General features: G+C 38.4%; 1 protein-coding gene across 1 annotated transcript; it reads right to left on the bottom strand.

Annotated features, from left to right (window-relative positions):
- Nucleotides 1-4,134: 4,134 nt before the first annotated feature.
- Nucleotides 4,135-18,606, bottom strand: LOC127372143 (protein SSUH2 homolog). Its single transcript, XM_051415581.1, has 12 exons — nt 18,516-18,606; nt 15,750-15,830; nt 15,593-15,668; nt 15,291-15,420; nt 12,344-12,404; nt 11,270-11,391; nt 10,659-10,721; nt 10,320-10,399; nt 9,513-9,605; nt 8,844-8,949; nt 8,091-8,198; nt 4,135-7,335 (listed from the first exon to the last, which is right to left on the bottom strand). The coding sequence occupies exons 1-12, from the start codon at nt 18,526-18,528 to the stop codon at nt 7,198-7,200; spliced, it is 1,071 nt and encodes a 356-aa protein (XP_051271541.1). The 5' UTR covers nt 18,529-18,606; the 3' UTR covers nt 4,135-7,197.
- Nucleotides 18,607-19,691: the final 1,085 nt, after the last annotated feature.

Genomic DNA, 19,691 nt, shown 5'->3' with positions numbered 1-19,691 from the left:
CCCACCGTGGGGGAGGGAGGGGTGAGAAAAGTGGTGGTGGGTGGGGGGGGGGGGGCTGGTGTTGTGTGTGTGTGTGTACGTTTGCAATGACGCCCCGGACGTCTGCAGCTTGTAATAAAAACACACAAAACTGTCAATCAAACGGAGAATTATTTCTGGAGTCACATCATGAAATAAATGAAAGCCAGCTGCTGAGATTCGTCACCATCACATTATAAATGACAGCAGTGACCACATTTTTAATTGGTTTGATGGTTTTGGTTGACGTATTTTACATTTTAAAGCTGCAGGATGTACTGAAAACAAATAATATTGCAGTTATTTTGACAGATATTGGGATAATATGCTGCTTAAAATATTTTCCACACCACTGTACATTTTTCTTAATTGTATATTTTCTATTATATTTTGTAATATTTTTATTCCCCAATGTGTAATTTGAATTTCTCCTACGGGGGATTAATAAAGGGTATATTTTATCTTATTTTATATGATTCATGATCAGTAAACATTTATGAATCACAATTTTCATTTCCACTAAAAATAAAGAAATAAAAATCCAGATGATGGTGATATTTGTAGCAAACATACATGTTTTCTTACACCTGGAGAACAAGGTTTGTAGGCCAGAGCATCTCTGCTCAATATTTCTTTATAATGCTGTTTTCTGACACATTTTACCTTTAGATATAGATATTTAGATATATAGATATAGTGTGTGTGTGTGTGTGTGTGTGTGTGTGTGTGTGTGTGTGTGTGTGTGTGTGTGTGTGTGTGTGTGAAAAGTGTTTAGAAGAATTTCTCCTTTGGGGATAAGTTAATCTTCTAAATCTTCTGTTTTGCTTTTGTTTTTTGTGTGGCAGCCATTGATGGTAGGTATTCAGTGAACAGAGCTTCCGGGTCTGAGAATTGAGGTCAACGCTGAACTCACAAGCCTCACAAGAGACCGAGGACTTGCTCTCAATGAATCCAGATTGTGTCACTGGCCTATTTCTCACCTCACATGTTTTCAGGAACATATTTTTGTGTTTACTATTTATCTGTAATTATATGTGTGGCCAAGCGCATCGTCATTGTTTCCTGCTGTGGATGAGTTGAAACCAAGAGCCGCCAATGAATCACCCCCGCTGGTTGCAAAAAAACCAACACACCAACAGCCATAAAGTGAAAACACGAGGCTTCAAAAACAAACCACGAATCAATGAGTGAATTCACACAGTTCACACGTGATGCTAACACACTAATCATGTCTGTATTATTTATAAATTACACTTTGACTTATATATAGGCTTGGTATGTTGTTGGTTATTGTTGCTTTTTACATATATTTACATGTAGCCTTCACCTATTTTTCACCATCTTATCTAATAGTTCTATGTTAATATCTTTGCTCAACTTCAATGCTTCCTTTTGTTTTGCTGTAAGTCTATTTTTATCTTTCCTGTTTTCAGAACATTAATTCTAATCTGACTAATTTTATCAGCTGCAGCTAATGTTAGCTCCATGAATGAATGAAAATGCCATCTCTGGCTGACTTTTTAAACTTTACAGCTGACAAAAACCCTGTAAAAGGGACAGTGTTGGGAAGTAAGGCATTACTAGTAATAATATAATACAAATATATACACATATTAATTGTCAGTAAGTCTGAAATTTGTTGAGAAGGGACACAATTACTCATTTTTGTGGGGAGTAGCAGAAAAGTTATATAACTAGTAGTGTATCTAATTACTTTTGACAGAGTAATGAGTAAAATAATAACTTTTTAAAATGTAAAATTGGATATGACATGTAGACCTGGGTGGGGTTGCGGCAGTGTCAACTTTTCCCAATCTAACAGCTGCTATCTGTCAATATTTATACAGTTTATACTGTTCTATATCTTATATTATAACTACATGATTGTGTGAGTGACGCACGTAAAACAGGATTTCAGGCAGGAGCAAATCAGTGGATTTGGGCCTATGAGGCAGCGGATGGATGTAAATTTAAACTTTATCTGACAAATCAGAATGCTAAAAGCCTCATAGGTCACATGAGAGACACATGTCTTCCTTATCAGACAGCACATGAGACAGGAAGTGAGACGGGCACGTCTTGCCTCCAGCAGCGAGAGGATGATTCAAACAGGAAATACGACACAGAGAAAAAACTACGATCAATTTGAGCAGAGAGTAACAGAAGAGACGTAGTTTCTCTTCAGCAAAATGTGCTTGTGCTGCAGTGCATTCTGGGATGGGCTCTGTCCAGAGAGGACATCTCAGATCTGACGATGTGATAGTGACATCAGCAGAATGTCAGACTGCACGGAGTGACGAGATTGGTGGATTTAGTCTAAATTAACTAACATGACAGACAGTCACAGAAGAGATAAGAGAGACGAGAAGCAGCTCAACTTTCAGTCTTCCTCTCTCTGTGCTCACTTCCTGTAGTGCACTTAAACAAACCATTAGAGAAACTTTAACGCTACAGAGTCATTTAACCCATTGATTGATGATGTGAATATATCTCTCTCTATTTAAATATACACACATGTGCTGTATGTATTAATTCAACGTAAAGGGAAGATCCTGAATGATTCAGTTTTGGTGGTTTTGGCGCCACCTTGTGGTGAATGCTGACGTTTCATTTCAAAATTTTGTTCACACAAAAACACAGACAATGAATAATAATATAAAAAACATCAAAACAATCAATTTAAAATAACAATTAAACCACAGCAACTATATTTTTGTTGTATGCATCATCTGCACAAAACTAAACTGAACAACTGACAATTAAAACTGCAGAGACGTTAAACATATAAGCTACATAAGGGAGAGAATAAAATACAGACTAGAACAACAATAGTAACGGAACATGAGAGTAAATTCAGTTTGAATACATTTCCAGGATGTTTGGTCATTTGAATCAATTTCCAGGTGTTTCCATGACTAAACAACTAGTCTCTAAATTTCCAGGTTTTCCAGGACACGTAGGAACCCTTCAGGGTTGACTTCAGAACTAGTTTTAATGTCACAAAATCCTGCTCCATGCTCTCTACTTGTCTGTGACTCAAGTCCATTTAATATTATATTTTCAAAATGTGGTGTTGGCTTTCCACAGGTCTGTTAAAAGATAACACATTTGAGCTTTGTGGCATTCTGGTGGAACTTTACAAATACAATAATGGGTTTAAACCTGGATTTTTAGATGTTTTAATGAACTGCTGGATGGGTTAAAGACAATTTTCCACTACTATAATTATATTCTGTTCTATTTTTAAATGAAAGCCCCGGTAGCCTAAATCTTCTGTACTCCCTCCTTCACTGTGTGCGAGTTCTTCTTCTTCTGAGTGTTCAACATCTTTCAGAGAAAGTTCAGATTATGATCTCTCTCACTCCTATCTGTGTCATTTACACTTCAGATTCCTTTCCTGTTTACATACAGTATCTCTCTATGTCTTGTTTTCTGTTTACATTCTGTATGTTTTAGAATAAGCCTTTATGAATCCTCACAGCGGGGGTCCAGCAGCACTAACCAGTCAGTGGCTCCTGCAACCATAGATGCAAGTACTGCGTATGTATCAATGTCTCTCACCACTGTGCTCAACATATGTCACAGTGTGTCATTTAACATGTGTATTTCAAAATATAACAATAACAAAAAATAACATTAAAGATGAGATGAATTAGGTATGAATATATTGTTCCTTATAATAATTATACATCTATCCTGTATAAAAAGCATATAAGGCTTTATTTTTCCTCCTTTACCACCAATCACTTAAAATATATAATCTTTTTTTTAATCTGTCACTTTCTCATTTTATTTTTCAGCTGAAGCTAGCTTTACTCGTACACCAGCCACTGCATACTAGAACATCACTGTATAAGCACTGTATCTAAACACCTCCAAGCAAACGTTAACAAAATGAGCAGGCTAATGCTACTTGGAAGTGCACAGATAGGAAAATTAATGAGTAATAGTAAAGAGCTAGTGAACGGTAAATAAGAGTGAAATATATTTTAATGGATTTTATCAGGTGGAATGTTGGAAGGGACATTTTCATTATTAAAATGTTAAGATTACAGTAATTTACACTCCATTTTACACTTCAGTTTCCATGCTGTGAACAGATGTGACAGAAGCAGGTGAGTCTCACAAGTTTATTTTCAGTTTTAACGATAACATACAATTAATAATCTATACTGCAATAACTGTTAGTGAGAGTTATAAGACATTTGTAGCATCTACATTCTAGCAGAATCCCTTTAGTAAGAAAAATGTTGTACTTAAAACACACCGAGAATTAACAGTCGACTGCTCAAAAGAGTTACAGACAATAGAAAAAAATCACTCCCGAACCCCCGAAGATAAACAGTAAGGAACATTATCAAATCTTCTGTTTCATGAACTGCAGCAATGGAAGGAATATGTCATATATAGTACGTCAGCTAATATAAAAAATACTGTGTGTATGGCCATTTGCACATTAACAGTAAAACATATAAACCTGAAGTGGCTACGTCCTGTGTGTCACATATAAACTGATAATTCTGAAGGCAGAGGGCAGCAGGGTCTGTTAAACACAGAGCGCCCCCTACAGGAGCTCTGGTGTACTTCAGGAAGGCAGTTTTAAAAGGGACAGGATGTATATTTCGGTCTTGAGGTAAACTGTTGAAGTCAGCGGGAACTGGAGACAACACAATTCTAATAGTTTCTTCCTTTGCACACAAAGTTACGAAGCAACTAGAACACAAATATTTAACTGCTTGCTTGGTTTCAGACTTAAGTTTTAGTCTGGTTTTAATGCTGCGCTGCTGTTTCAGATGTTTCTGCTAGCTCTGTCCTGTTAGCTGCTGTTCAATCTGATGTTCAAACCACCAGCTTCAGGAGTCTCAACCTCACAACGCAGCCAAAAAAACATCCAAATTAACTTTAACTATCACAAATTATCTGCATTTATTTCTGTGACTTTGACCAGATTAATAATCTACTTTTCAAACGGCTATTCTCCAAAACCTTTCAAGATCTATCAAAAAACACCTTGACTTTTGATGAGGTTAAAAGTATAACCAAATGATCTTGTTGGCAATGAAATTCTTTAACTCATTTTGTAACCAACTCTCTCTAGACCTGAACAGTCATTTCTCTCTCTCTCTCTCTCTCTCTCTCTCTCTCTCTCTCTCTCTCTCTCTCTCTCTCCCCTTCCTTCCTTCCTTCCTTTGTTCCAGTCAGAAGAGCCTGCAGACTGGTAGCTGGTTGTCTGTCAGTCACAGTGGCAGAGTGGAAAGCTGGAGAGATTTTAATGGACTTTATGCAGGACAGGAAACACTTAGATCTTAGCAAAATTGGCGATAACATGGGTTATAACGTGGTAATCATTATTTAACGCAGCCTTTTCTTCTGTTCTGTTTTCAACAGAACACACTGTGACATGTTTCTGTACTGAAAAGTAAGGCTGTCATGGTAATAATTTAATTCTGCTTGTGAAAGACGAGATGTTTACTAAATTGTAAAACAAACAACAATAAAAAAAGATCCTGGTATTTTTTTGTGTACACCTCCTGAATAAACTGAATAAAGCGTATTGTTGCTTATTGTCCTGTTAACAACTGAGCTTGCTAACTGATTTCTGTTAGCTGACAGAAAAGCTCAAACAGCTTCTAGAGCTGCAGGATATGGTAAAAAAACAGATTGCTAAAAGCTTCTAGACACAAATATTTAGTGTAGACATGCAGATACATTTTGTTTTGACACTGTATGGTGTGACCGGACCCCTATAGTATAAATTATCTGTTTGTGTTCCTGCAGGCATGACAATGTTGACCTGTTTGTGGTGAAACTTCTGCTCTCAGCAGATTAAATGCTGAAGTGGTTTTCACCTTTATGTCACATTAATCCACAGGAAGGAACCAGGTGAACCACATCTGTTGTTGTCTACAAGCTTCCTGTTTCCTCCATAGGTTCACACAGTTCACCGCAATTGTTTTTGTTTTTTTTGCTCGTTTTCATGCAATACTGAGACTGACATTAAATGGCACACACTGGCACTGTTTTCAGTAAACTGTTGAGTGAAAGTATATCAGAAAAATATCTTTGGTAAGTGGTCAGGTGACGGTCAACACAGGTGTCACAGAGACAATAATGGACTCTGAGGAGCAAGACAGTAGGCCGGTTCAACCACAACGTATTTTTTTCCATTTAAATTAGTGCTGTCAAACGATTAAAATATTTAATCGCATTAATGTCATAGTTAACTCGCAATTAATCGCACATTTTATCTATTCTAAAAGTCCCTTGATTTCTTGTTGTCCCATTATTTTTTCTCATTTTAATGCTCTTATCAACATGGAAAAGTGGATCGGCTTGCTTTGTGCAAATGTTGTTTTTAATTGAAAAATCATCCGTTGTCGCCTGGCTTTGACGAGGGGGCGGAGAATCTGCATCAGCTGTGTGTTTGGCCATCAAATGGTATTTCAGACTGGACGTGCTGCGATGATAGCTCAGTTCACAACAACAAAACACACAGATCACTTTGGTCTTGTCAATGTAACCATTTGGCAACTTATTAAAAGTAAACTTTCCATTCAGAATATTAATGGCATCCATTTCGGCATCTCGCGCTCGCCATCCACTCAAAACGTAACGTCTACTACTCTTAAACAACTGTATGCGGCATGCCTGTTGTTTTGTTTCCGGTCTAGCTAGATCCGGTGTGGTGTTGTAGTTTTTCTAACGTTACTAGTTGTTGCAACAGCATGTGAAAAAAACTACAAAGTGTGCTAGGCCAAAAAGAACGTTAATCTTGTGCTAAAAAAATGTATGCCGTTAAAATGGGTTTAACTGACAGCACTAATTTAAATAAAAGGATAAAATCTTAAACTTGTTTATCAACGATTCAGTTCTTGATATGAAGGATAAATGACAGGAATGCCACTCCAGTTAAAGTCAATTCAATTAAAATTTTTCAATTTAAAAACCATTGTTCTGTCTGATTGGGACACCTGGTGGAGCATCACAGCGTCCTAACAGGAGGTAGAGAGAGTTCTGTAAACATGAAGACAAACAGACAAATCCATTCCCTCCAGGACTGTTAAGAGTAGAGCATGATATATATATATATATATATATATTGGATTAACTGAACTGATGATTATGATCTGAAGTTTGGGACAGTCGAGTTCAACCGTGTGTGTGTGTGTGTGTGTGTGTCTACAGGATGACACAGCAGCAGGTTGCTGGGTAGTCAGCGCTGACTTGGTGCTCGTTGCCGCACACAAAGTAGACGTGAGAGTTGCCTTTCCACTTATAGTTCACCTTGGTGATGGGGATCAACTCGACTGTCTGCCTCTGGGGGGGAGGGAGTGAGAGAGAGAGGGGGGGAGAGAGAGAAAGAGAGAGAGGGGGAGAGAGAGAGAGGGGGAAGAGAGAGAGAGAGGGGGGGAGAGAGAGAGAGAGAGAGAGAGAGAGTGAGAGAGGGAGAGACATTAAAATTCTGTGTGACGTTATCATCGAGTTGCTTGAGACTTCACATCAATTTCTCATTATTTTATTATTCATTGAATTAGTAACAAGCAACTTATTAGCAGCCGCAATGATGGGAGAATCACTTAGTGGACTTTGGCGCGCTGGTTGCTATGGAAACAGAGTCCCATTAACAGTTTACTGCAGTGGATACGAGTCAGTTTTGTTTCCCAAGATGATCAGTTTCATTGCAGTTGTTGGCCGTGATTATTAATTCATGTGAACCAGAATAACTCCGGCATATGTTTGTACACGATGCTGACACTGTGTTACATTAAAGCCTCACTCATATTCCTCTTCCAACCTCCCTGTGTCACTCACAGCATCCAGGCAAGTGCAAACCTTTACAGGGAGATTGGCCTGTTATACAGCTGTGACGTAATGTAGACAGTGATGCCTCTCTCTGTACTGCACACACAGACACAACTGATATCCTTCTTCTCATCTGACAGAGGAGACGGATAATACTGTATGTCACCTCCTTTCCTAATTGGATTAAATATTTAAACAACCTTTCATGATACTTTTTATCTTTGTTATTCTCCTCAATCTGTTAGTTACACTCCTGCCTGTGGACATACCTGCTGCAGGATCCTGGAGGTCTGGGCGTACTTGCTTTGGTGCTCTCTGATCAGACGCTCAGAGGCCTCAGAGATGGCCGGGTTTGGGAACCCGAGCAGCGGGTAGAGCTGAGAGGAGAGAGACAGAGAGACTAGCACACAGTACTGACAATAAACAGACAGCATTTTAGCTCCACTACACCTGTCTGAGGGGAGCTTCCTGCATGTTGTCTGTCACTGATGTGCATGATGTGTCTTAAGTTAACAAATGAAGGATTTTTTTTTTACTTAAGGAACATAATAAAGGAAAAACAGTCATAGTTTTCTGCAGCATATTATAATAACCTAAAATTAATAGTGCCTCCACAACTTTTATGAAATGACGCTTATCAGGATTCAGTGAAGATGAACAGTGGAGCTACGTGACACAACAATACCACATATTTAATGATTGAGGGGATTTTTATGTTTTTATATGTACTTTTTGGGGTGTTTTGCCTTTATTGGATATGACAACTGAACAGTGACAGTAAAGGTGGGGAAAGAGAGAGGGGATGACTCACAGCAAAGGGCCACAGGTTGGATTCAAACCTGGGGCAACTGCATTAAGGACTCAGGTTTTAACCCATCATCTAGTAGTTATATTGACAACAAGAAGAGCAGTGCTTATCACCGCTAACTTCTACTTTTATGGGGAAAAAAAAGAAATAAGTGTATTATTGTGTGTGTGTGTGTGTGTGTGTGTGTGTGTGTGTGTGTGTGTGTGTGTGTGACCAGGTAGTGGTTGTTCTTGAACAGCTCCTTCCCGCTCACGGAACAAAGATTATCCATCACCAGACCCGAATTCTGCTCCACCACGTGGTCCTCCACATTGTTAGTCCTAATCACACAGAGACAAATATAAACGCACACACACATATACATACACATAATTTCATCAATATTTTCAGTTGGAAACAGTGTACAGAACATATTTGCTGTATAAAGCCCCCTTGTGCATAATCCTGAATATATAGTTTGTTATATGGATGTTGTGGATGTCATAATTGAGTGTGTTAGATGAAAAAAGAATTCTCACCCCACAGGTTTATCTTTATGCCCCCAGAGGGCACCAAAGGACACCAAAAGCAAACCGGTTCTTAAAAAGGTTCTCAAATTGAACAAACTCTGAACCCGGACAAGAACCAGCTCAGAACTAACACTAGGTTTGCGTTGGTGGACCCCTGGAAACTTTTCAGTGCCCTTTAAAACGCTTTATTTACCATTCAAGTATCAATATAACACCATCAAGGACCTCAGGAGCCAACAACAACCCCTTTAATCTTTTAAAGACCCCCATAGAACTGCCCCTGAAGGATCACTGGAACATTATTAAGGACTTCTGGAACCACCAGTGACCCCTTGAACTCCTTTAAAAAGGCCCCAGGACAGTTGAGTACTCACCACTCCACTTTGAGCTGGATGTAGGTCAGCAGTTGCCGTTTTCCTTTACAGGTTTCACAGTCTGTCGATCCTTGAGATTTACATTTTGTACACCTACACACACACACACACACACACACACACACACACACACACACACACACACAAAACAAACAGTCACACACACACACACACACACACAGTTAGACATGTGACACACGTCTCACATTCTTCAGTGATCTGATCCCAATGCACTGACTGGACAGTGTAATCTAAAAACGGGGCATAACGCTGCTTTTCATGTTTTAATTTATTAACTCTGAATGCTGCAAAAAATTATGTTATTATTATGTTGTGATTGGTTCTGCTGGTGTGTTCAGGGACAATCTGATATCTGACATTTCAAACTCAACAGAAACATTTCAACATGTTCCAATTTAACCAAATCCTTTTCACAGTCCTTGAATGCATCACTGCAGAGATGTTTCAAACGTGCAGAAAGAGTGGTTGGATCTTATTTGGGGTTTTTTGGGTAATTTATGTCTTTTTCTATTAGTTAGTGGACAGTAAAGAGCTGACAGGGAATAAAGGGATAGAGATGGGGATGACATGAAATAATGGTCCCCAATTAGATCTGAACTGGGGGCATTAAAAGGATCTTAAAGTGATAATCCTTGAGAATATAATGCAATCAAACCGTTTTTAAAACGATTTGATGGTCGTCAATAGCCATTCAATGTATGTAGTTTTAATGAGGGATTCACAGGAAGCATTTAATCCCGTTACAGTTTTGAATTGTTGGCTGCACTGTAAACCCCCCTTCAGTACCTGTCTTTGCCTGAAGCATCACAGCGAGTGCAGTTACCAGCATCCTTCTGCCCAGAGCCGTTACACACCCAGCATTGTTTCTATATACACACACACACACACACACACACACACACACACACACACACAGTAATATTAATATACATGTTTCATTGTAAATCCACATTAAATTAGTTATGATTCATTTTATCTGTTTATTATTTTACTACTTTATATAAAATGAAACCTGTCCTGTCTTTAATTTTATGTAGTCAATATGTTGTGTAGTTATGTAAACAACAATTAATACGTCGTTTATCATTACTGATCACTTAATTGATTGGTTGACAGTCTTCTTACATATCCATTTCCCTGGCACTCTTTACATGGAATCTTCCCTGCGGCATGGCAGCTGTGGCAGTCCTACAAACACACACCACACACACACACACACACACACACACACACACACACACACACACACACACAGAGTTAAAAATAACTTTACCGTCTGTTGAAGTCACACTGACACACTGAAGCTGTAAAAATGCTTCACATCAGAATCCTGGTCTCTGATTGGCTGTCAGCCTTCTGTTAAAATCTAACATAGCTGAGGCTGACCGTTTATTTTCTGTTCTAAATCAGACCTTGAGGTAAGTTTAACTATACCAGCAGTATAACTATATGTATGTATATATATATATATATATATATATGTTAAAAATCAACCTTGGACTCAAGGTAAATTAAACAGCAGGCAACCATTTTTTTGCGTGAACCCCAGGAAGAGTAGCTGCTACTTTGGTTGCAGCTAATGGGGAGAATAAAGAATAAATTACAATAGTCAGGTTTCAACCAGTAGAGGGCGGTTGCATATATATATATATATATATCATATATATCAAGATTTGGACCTGAATCAGTCAATGACACTACTAAATTGGTGGTTTAGTGACTCTTAACCCGCTCACCTTGATGGAGGAGGTGTAGGGCACACGGATCTCCTTTGTTTCATTGGTGAACAAGCTGGGAACCGGGACCTGGATCTCCCAGGGCTGGGGGGCAGTCTGGGTGTAGAAGTCAGCCACCTCACCTGTCAATCACACAAGAGAGACGTGACACCAACCTGTCAATGAAATATACCTGTCAAAACACCTGAACCCTGCTGCCATAGTGACGTCGTCAGGGGTATCTCAGTTTGTGCTTGGAGACTTTAGAGACTTATCAGTGGGTTTTTAACTGCCAGAGAGGGTCTAATGAAAGACGCTATTCAGTGTTGTGGAGTTTGATCCATACTAAGGATTAAAAGAAACAAAAAAAGACAAAAATGCACAGATTTTGACCATGCTTTTAAAATCTTTCTCTCTCAAATAAACCAGCTTTATGGAAATTAAATACTGAGTCACTGGAGGAGGATTTATGATGTGACTGCACATGTGACTTTTTACCGCCTTCATTGTTTGTGTTCAGGGTTTGATGTTCTGACAATAAGGGCTTTATATTGTATGTCTAAACTTTCTGATAGTACTCCTTTAACTCTGAAATTATCCAGATAAACCAGTAATCTCCCTCTGTGAACACTTTTCTGCAGTAAAATATCTTGTGCGTGTCTCTCTCTGTGAGGACCCATTGGAGATTTTGTCTGTTTCGAGGTTCAGACTTGGTTTTAGGGTTAAAGATCCCATAAAACAGGAAGTTGTGCACAGGAGATATGATGCCATTGACAATTCAACCTGTGAAATGCACTGTTACCAGAGAAAAATGACAGATTTCTTTGGTTTTGAAGATTGTTGGAAACATTTGCGATAATGTAAGCACACAACTCAACATAATATATGACATAAGTCTAGTGTTTAAAGACATTTCAATGCAGAAATGTTACGTATTAGCTTTAAGGAAGCAATGATATGAATTAAAGGGAAACTAAGAATTAAGTTCAGGTTGAACAACCGTGTGTGTTTGTGTTTGTGTGTGTGTGTGTGTGTGTGTGTGTGTGTGTGTGTGTGTGTGTGTGTGTGTGTGTGTGTGTGTGTGTGTCTGTTTACCTTCGTGAGGTTTATGGGCCAACTCAGTTGACCTGGACTCAGTATACGTCTCCAGTCGGTACTACAGAACAGAAAACACACTTCAACTAGAGCTTCAGCGGAAAGAGACAAAAACAGAAACTATAAGAGCAATATTATTATATTCAACAATTAACAGAACCAGTAAACAGTAATAATTACAGAAATGGTTTTATTGAAATAAATGAATTTCAGAAACTTGGGAAGAATTTGTAAAGGAAGGAAGATCACAATCAGTCAATATTCACTACAGATTAACTGAGTTTAATCGTACATTTTGCTGATCAGGATGGCAACATGAGTTCACTGTGTTTGGACGACTGGCAGCTGGCGAGGACATGTGTAAGCATTCTTCAAGCTAACAGAGAAGTTCAGAGATCTTTAATGAATAAAAAACAGATTTTAGAGGCTTATTTCTGTTTGTCTACAGTGTAAACCAACAGGTCAGAGTCTGAATTCTGTGTTTATTAACAATATAAACATCTGACGCCAGACTGACTGTGGAGACTCTCGGTCTAACAGAGGTTCTCAGACTGTGAGGTGTTCCTCCCCAGGGGGACACGGGACAGCTGGAGGGGAGTCGTGGAGGGAGGGAGGTGAGGAATATATATTGTGTGACATAAAAGGGACAGGTTGAACACAATTTGTTCTCCTTCCTGGAGTCATAGCTCAGTTAGATCTGAACACACAGACGATACATATTTTGGGGATTTCAGTGTGACACATTAAATACTTTATCATTGGGGGTCTTAATTTCAGACTAGTATCAAACTTTTAAAACTCTTGATCCAACACCTAATGTGAATTGTAAGGTGCTCTTATGGAAATCCTCCTCCGGACAAACAGCTTTTTTCTATTAGGGGAAACAACATGTGGAATTCCTTACTAATCACTTCCTGACTGGGATCATTTTAAACTCAAACTGAAACAGTTCCTGAAGTAGTCATACAGTCACGAATGCTCTGGTGCGTTTGTGTTTTATGGTGCTTTAATGTATTACTTTGCGTCCTGTATTTTTCTGTTTTGCGTTGTACATACGTATTGTTGAGTTTGTTTTGTCTCTTGTGTATTTGTTGAGTTTTATTTATTTTGAAAGGCCCATCTGGGGACGGGAATTGCAAATTAGCTTAGCTTCTAAATGCTGTGCTGCGTGGCATTTGTTTATGCTACATTCTTGTTCCTAAAACGTCTGCATGGGTTCTGTAGTGAAAGCAGAAGAGCAGCAGCTCCAGTCGTCTGTCATTGTCTAGACAGGATGCGTTCACAGTACGATGTACTTCACAATCACTGTTGTAAGACACGTAAAGCAAAACAAAATAAAGTGTAAAAATGCAATTTCGGTCGCAGCTACATAACGCAAGTGAAACACAAGCTGTGGCGAGGCCTGTGTGGACAGCTGGGTTGATTAAAATAGAAACGTCTCTGTTCCAGAGGCATGCAAGACCAAAAAATGTGTAGACAAGCAAAACAAGACAGAGTCAGACTGAACTGGTCCTAATGTTTCAGGCCTCAGGCTCATTCACTTCGAAATTGATACCATTATAGTTTGTTCGCATGAGAATCTCTGAGGTCACAAGAGTCATGTGAGAGTCATCAGAGTCACATTCAAATGTTTCTAAACTGGTAGGAGAGGATGTATGTGATCAGAACTCTGTGCCTGTGTATATATACTGCATGGCCCTCTGGTATGTACATATGATCTGGGTCTGGATACTTGATCTGGATCAGGAAGAACTCATGTTAATGTAGGTGTAAATGCAGCATTACATTCAGATTGTGATCTGATCCCAGAAGGTGTTACTGTTTGGACAAAAAACACAGATAAGTTTAGGGGTCACCTACTCTCAACTCTTGAAAAAGCTATAGATAGCATCTTCCCTGACAAAATGCAAACAAGACAACAAGTCTACAGCAACACTAGAGGCTCTGTGGGGTTCTACTTAGACACCTATGTCCACAGCGTCCTGTGTTCCCCTGTTCTAGGGTTATGGTTAGGGAACATAGGACCTTGGGAACCGATACATATCCCTTAGACACAGCGGTGCTCTACGCTAATTACGCTAACACCACCATGACGTTGCTATATGAAGAATTAAGAGATCACCAACGTTTTTTCAATTCATCATGAGAAGTCCGAAATGATTGATTCCTGCACACTTAGATCCATACAATATGTCACTTTATCTTCGTGTGCGGACATTTTTAGAGCCTGAACAATATTATTGGCCAATTTTCAGGCATATTGATATCATATCGAATTTGGCATATATATTATCCGATACTTGCTGATAGGAAAAATATTTTTTCTTGTTACATAATGTAGAAAAAATGCTTATGGTAATATATTGGTGTCATTACAAAGTTTATCCAGCAGTCTGCGCTGTGATTTACAATACTACGGCAAGCAGCACATCGTAAGAGAGACGAAGCGACTCTCAGCAATGTCAACTTGAACTTGTTAAAGAATATTTAATATTTTTAAAAGATATTTTTTAAGAAAGCAGCCTTCTGAGTACCGTTGCATAGTCATATCAATGCAAAATCAGTTCACAATCCACATAGAAAAAGGTAATTCCTGCTTGACTAACTAAAATACCCATATCCAGTAAAATCGGTATCGGTCTGGCTCTAGTTTTGGACACATTAAGGAAGATTTAGTTGGGTGGAGTGGCTGTCATCCTGCATAATTCATCTGAATTGGGACACGTTTGTTGTAAAACTTCATTGCAATTCATCCAATAAAGCTAAACCTGTGAATGCAAAGGCCTGTGATCAGTTCTCATTATCCAGATACAGATCACACGTTAATACCAACGGTTTCTGTAAAATCAAATGGAACAAATCAGCCCCCCAGAACATGACTGGAGCATCCTTAAGTAAAAAAACCCAGCAGTAAACAGTATCATACAGAGTGTGAACATCAGATTACCCTAAAGGTGTTGTATGGCTCCATGCTGGTGATGACCCCATCTTCAGCAGGACCACTACTGTAACAGCAGTGAGATGAGGCATAGCTCTTGAACGCCTCAGAAGCCACATCCTCTGAGAGGGCGGGAACGCTACAACACACACGAGAACCACATCATGAATAAAACCAGAATATCATCTGAACGCAGCATTTTCTCATCCAGCAGAGCTACGTGAGCATCCTGCTGGCTGTGACTGGCTGGTTGTTACAGGCTCCACCCCTTTCAGGTGCACACAGGTTGGTGAACGTGCCCCAAGTCTTACCTCCAGTTGTCCTGTTCGGGACCAGGTTGCGGTGGGGCCACAGGCTCCAAGGGCATAGGAGGGGGCAGGTAACCGCCTGAAGCAACAACAACAAACTTTGAGTAGTTGAAACGACATTAATATTATATGAAAAGATATGGGGTTCGACTCCTCTTACCTCCTCCAGCCGCGATGCCTTCATAGCCAGGCACGTTGCCGAACATGTTGGCTGCAGGAGCGGTGGGAGGGGGATACACAGCTGGAATAAACAACAGGAAACAGTTCATACATCAGATCATCAAAAAGGTTTTATTTTAAAAAGGTCCAGTGTGTTGGATTTAGTGGCAACTAGCAGTGTAGTTGCAGACGGCAACTCCCTCGCTTCACCCTCACCCCCTTCCTTCTGTAGACAAAAACAGCTCATTCTAAAAACATAAAGATTCTTATTTTCAGGTGATTATACACAAATGAAAACACAGTTATGAATATTATGTTCCATTCCTACCAAAAGCTCCTCCTAAATGTTACATTGGACCGTTAAGATGAATTTAAAGCTGACGAGAACTGAAAATAATCAACTTTTTTCTTGGTTAACCAGAGCCCTGACTGTACAGGAGGTCTAATTATGTTATTATGTGGAAACACTGGGTGTGTAGGGCCTTTAAAGGGACGGTTCAACATTTTGTGTAAGACACTTTTTGCTTTCTTGCCAACAATAAGATGAGAAAGTTCAGCACAAAGACTGGACACAGCTAGTCTGGGTAAAGAGGGCGTGGAGGATGTGTGAAAGGAAAGAAGATGGTGATGAAGGGGAGACAGATGTATGAAGTAAGAGCTAGAGAAGGAGAAAATGAGGGATAACAAGGAATAGAGAAGGTAGGAAAGGACAAAAGGAGAAAGGAAAGGAAAGGAAAGGAGGAGGTAGAGAAAGGGTGAAAAAAAATATGTAAGAGAGGAAAACAGATACTAGAAAGAGGAAAATTAGTAGAAAGGGGACATAGAAGGAAATGAGTGAGTAGGAAAGCTACAGAGGAGGTAGAGAAGGAGAGAAGGAGGTAAAGAAGGATGAGGAGGTGGAGGAGGTATAGGAAAGGAAAGACAGAGAGAGGGAAGGCGATTAGGAGATAGGAAAGGAGAGGAAAGGGGGTGGAGGTGGAGAAGTAAGGGAGGGAGCTGGAAAGAACAGGAATAAAAGAGGGGATGAGAATGGAGAGGAGGAGTTAGAGAAGACATCATAAATATGTATTGTACAGTATGTTGCCTCAAATCATCAAATATTTGAATAAGTTGAAATAAGTTGAATTATACAAATACAGTTGCTAAATCTACCAACAAAGTCTAAACAACAACAGACAGATCAGAGAACTGCATACCAAACATCTCAAAAGCTCTTCATATTTCAGTTTTCAGTGGAGGCAACTTACACCAACATCCTGGTCTTTTTTCTATCCGTCTCATCTTGTTTTTTTTAAGGCATTTGAAAACCATCATGTGCCGTCTTGCCCTTACTTGAAAACTGAAATATTAACGGACCAGTGTGTAGTGCCAAGTTGAGCGACATTTAAAGCAAACCTTTTGTATTTGCCTGATGAATGCCTGCTGTGTACGCACACCTACTGCTTTCTTAATACCACGCAGGGGTGATCATATACATGTCACACACCGCTGACACACCCACCAAACCAGAGGTAACATACCTCAGAGTCCAGTGCACACCCTTTTGATGTCCTCCTACACAGAAACCGTAGGAAAACTAGGCACAGCGACGAATGACTGCATGAGTTTGACTAAATAGCTACGAGATATTAAAGGCTATTTAAGTCACAACCACCTTGACTGCCTCTGATTTCAGGTTAGGATCCCCAAATTGAAGAGTACCTAAGCAGCTCTACATGTAGGGATGTAAAATTATAAAACAGCTAAATTACAATACAAATATGTGAACTATTTAGACTAGAAGAAAAGAAAAATCTGCATTGTTTTGCACATTTTATACCAAACATCAGAAATAAAAAAAGACATGTAAAAGTAGATTTTGTTTTAAGAATTTTAAATTTGAAAGAAGATTTTTTTGGTCATAATTTGTAAAAAAAACAAAAAAAACAAAAACGTAATCAGATTCCAGTTAAATTTTGCAAAATTTCAGGATTATTTAGTTTTTATTTAATCAGTTTTTCTATCTAAAAAATAAATAAATTGAGAAGAAGACACATTTTGATGTTTAAAATCTTTCCATCATTTTATTTTCTAAGGTTACATTGTACATGAAAACCTCTAATTGTTATTTATTTTATTTATTAACATATTTGGTGTTGAGGTAATCCAAAAGTAACGGAAAGCAGTCAAGTTAATTAGTAATTGTATCGGATTACATTTTTAAAGTAACCCTCCCAACCCTGATTATATGCAATGCTGAGCTGAGTGTATATCGATACATCCACAGACTGCAGTGAGTCATCAAATGGACTAAAATGGATCTATCACATTATTAATCCATCAATAAACCTGTAAACCTTTCAAATTCATCAACAAATCCTGTAAAGAGTTGCTGCTTTGAACAAATAATTTATCAGGGCTGAAGATTTAAGGATGAAATAAGGTATTTTTGGATTAATAATTAATATTTGCTGGTATTTAATTGGTTATGTTTAGTTAATAAACCTATTTTCTTTATCAATCCATATAAATCATCTTCAAAGCTGCTTCAAAACTGCAAAAAAAACTTATTTCTATGTAAACAAATGGCGAATGCATGATTTTTCCTCCTTGGCCCAGACCAAACCCAGACCAGGGTCTTGCAATGAAAACACTTAAGTCTCGTTAAACCCGATTTAAATGTGCACTGAGAGACAAAAGCTGTGTGACACCTTTGAGTTTGTGTTTTTATTGGATGTATTTTCTTTGCAGGCGGTGCAATGTTGTGTTCGTGTGTTTGAGTTCCTACCTGCACCGTTCATCTTGCTGCTTCGTCCGTGGTCTGCTCGGTGTTAATAAATCCAGACAGAATCTCTGTGTCCCCCCAGTGTCGCTTCACGCTGCTGCTGCTGCAAACAGTGACAATGAAACACACCACTTCCGATTAACACTTCAAAATAAATTGTCTGATTGACAAGCGACCTGTGTTTTTACTGCTTAGCTGGGTTGGGAGGGTTACTTTAAAGATGTAATGTAAATGTATTTACCTCTTTAAAATGTAGTGAGTAACCTAATCCAAGTGTCACAATATTAAAGTCATGTAACTTGATTACTTTCTGTTACTTTTGGATTATCTCAACATTAAATATATAAACAAGAACAAAAGAAAAGAAATGTATTGAAGTAAGTGTAAGACAACAGAAAAGGTTTTAAATATATTTTTAAATTGCAATCCAGATAAATAATCCCCATTTTACTAAATGTAACTGTAGTCTAATTACGTTTTATTCTTTTCTGTAACTGTAATCCTTTACAGTTACCTTTTTTGTTATCCTAATTACAGTAACGTTTAATCAGTTACTGCCAAAGCCTGCTGCTTAGATAATACAGATGTTTAATCATCTGGAAGGACATTTTTATACCCAAGATGCCCGGTATATGTGATGGGTTAAATATAGATTATAAATAGAGCCTACATCTACTGTACTACAAAGTTAGATTAGATATTAAATTGGTGGATTTATTAATGAAAGTGCAGCGTTTCAGTTACAATGTTCAACATTTCCACAAGCAATTAACAAACTGTATGAATGGATGAACTGTGATCAGACATATATGGGAACAATTATTGACATTTATCATCTGTTTGTGCACCAGCATGCAGTTATAAGAGTCCATGGTTTTAGTTTAGTTGTTCACATTTTTTTGTCTTTGAAATATAAGTTTCTTAAGTTTGGACGGACAACATTAGTTTGAATTCCTGAAGATAAACTACAAGAACTGGAGGAGGATGAAACCTGAACTATTCAAGAATCTTTGCTAATGAAAGTTTATGATTTGTCTTCTCTCTCTTTTTTCTCTTTTAGTAAGTTTTTATTTCCATGTCATGCCAAACAAGGAAAGACTATCCACACACTGAAATTTGCCATCTCCCTAGTTTTAGACTATACAAACAATTAATAAGTAATATAACTAATAATAGTTA

Source organism: Dicentrarchus labrax, unplaced genomic scaffold (assembly GCF_905237075.1).
Source record: "Dicentrarchus labrax unplaced genomic scaffold, dlabrax2021, whole genome shotgun sequence".
In the NCBI taxonomy this organism is placed as follows: Eukaryota; Metazoa; Chordata; class Actinopteri; family Moronidae; genus Dicentrarchus; species Dicentrarchus labrax.
Note: the sequence above shows the minus strand (reverse complement) of the source record. Positions and strands in the feature narration are given on the sequence as shown.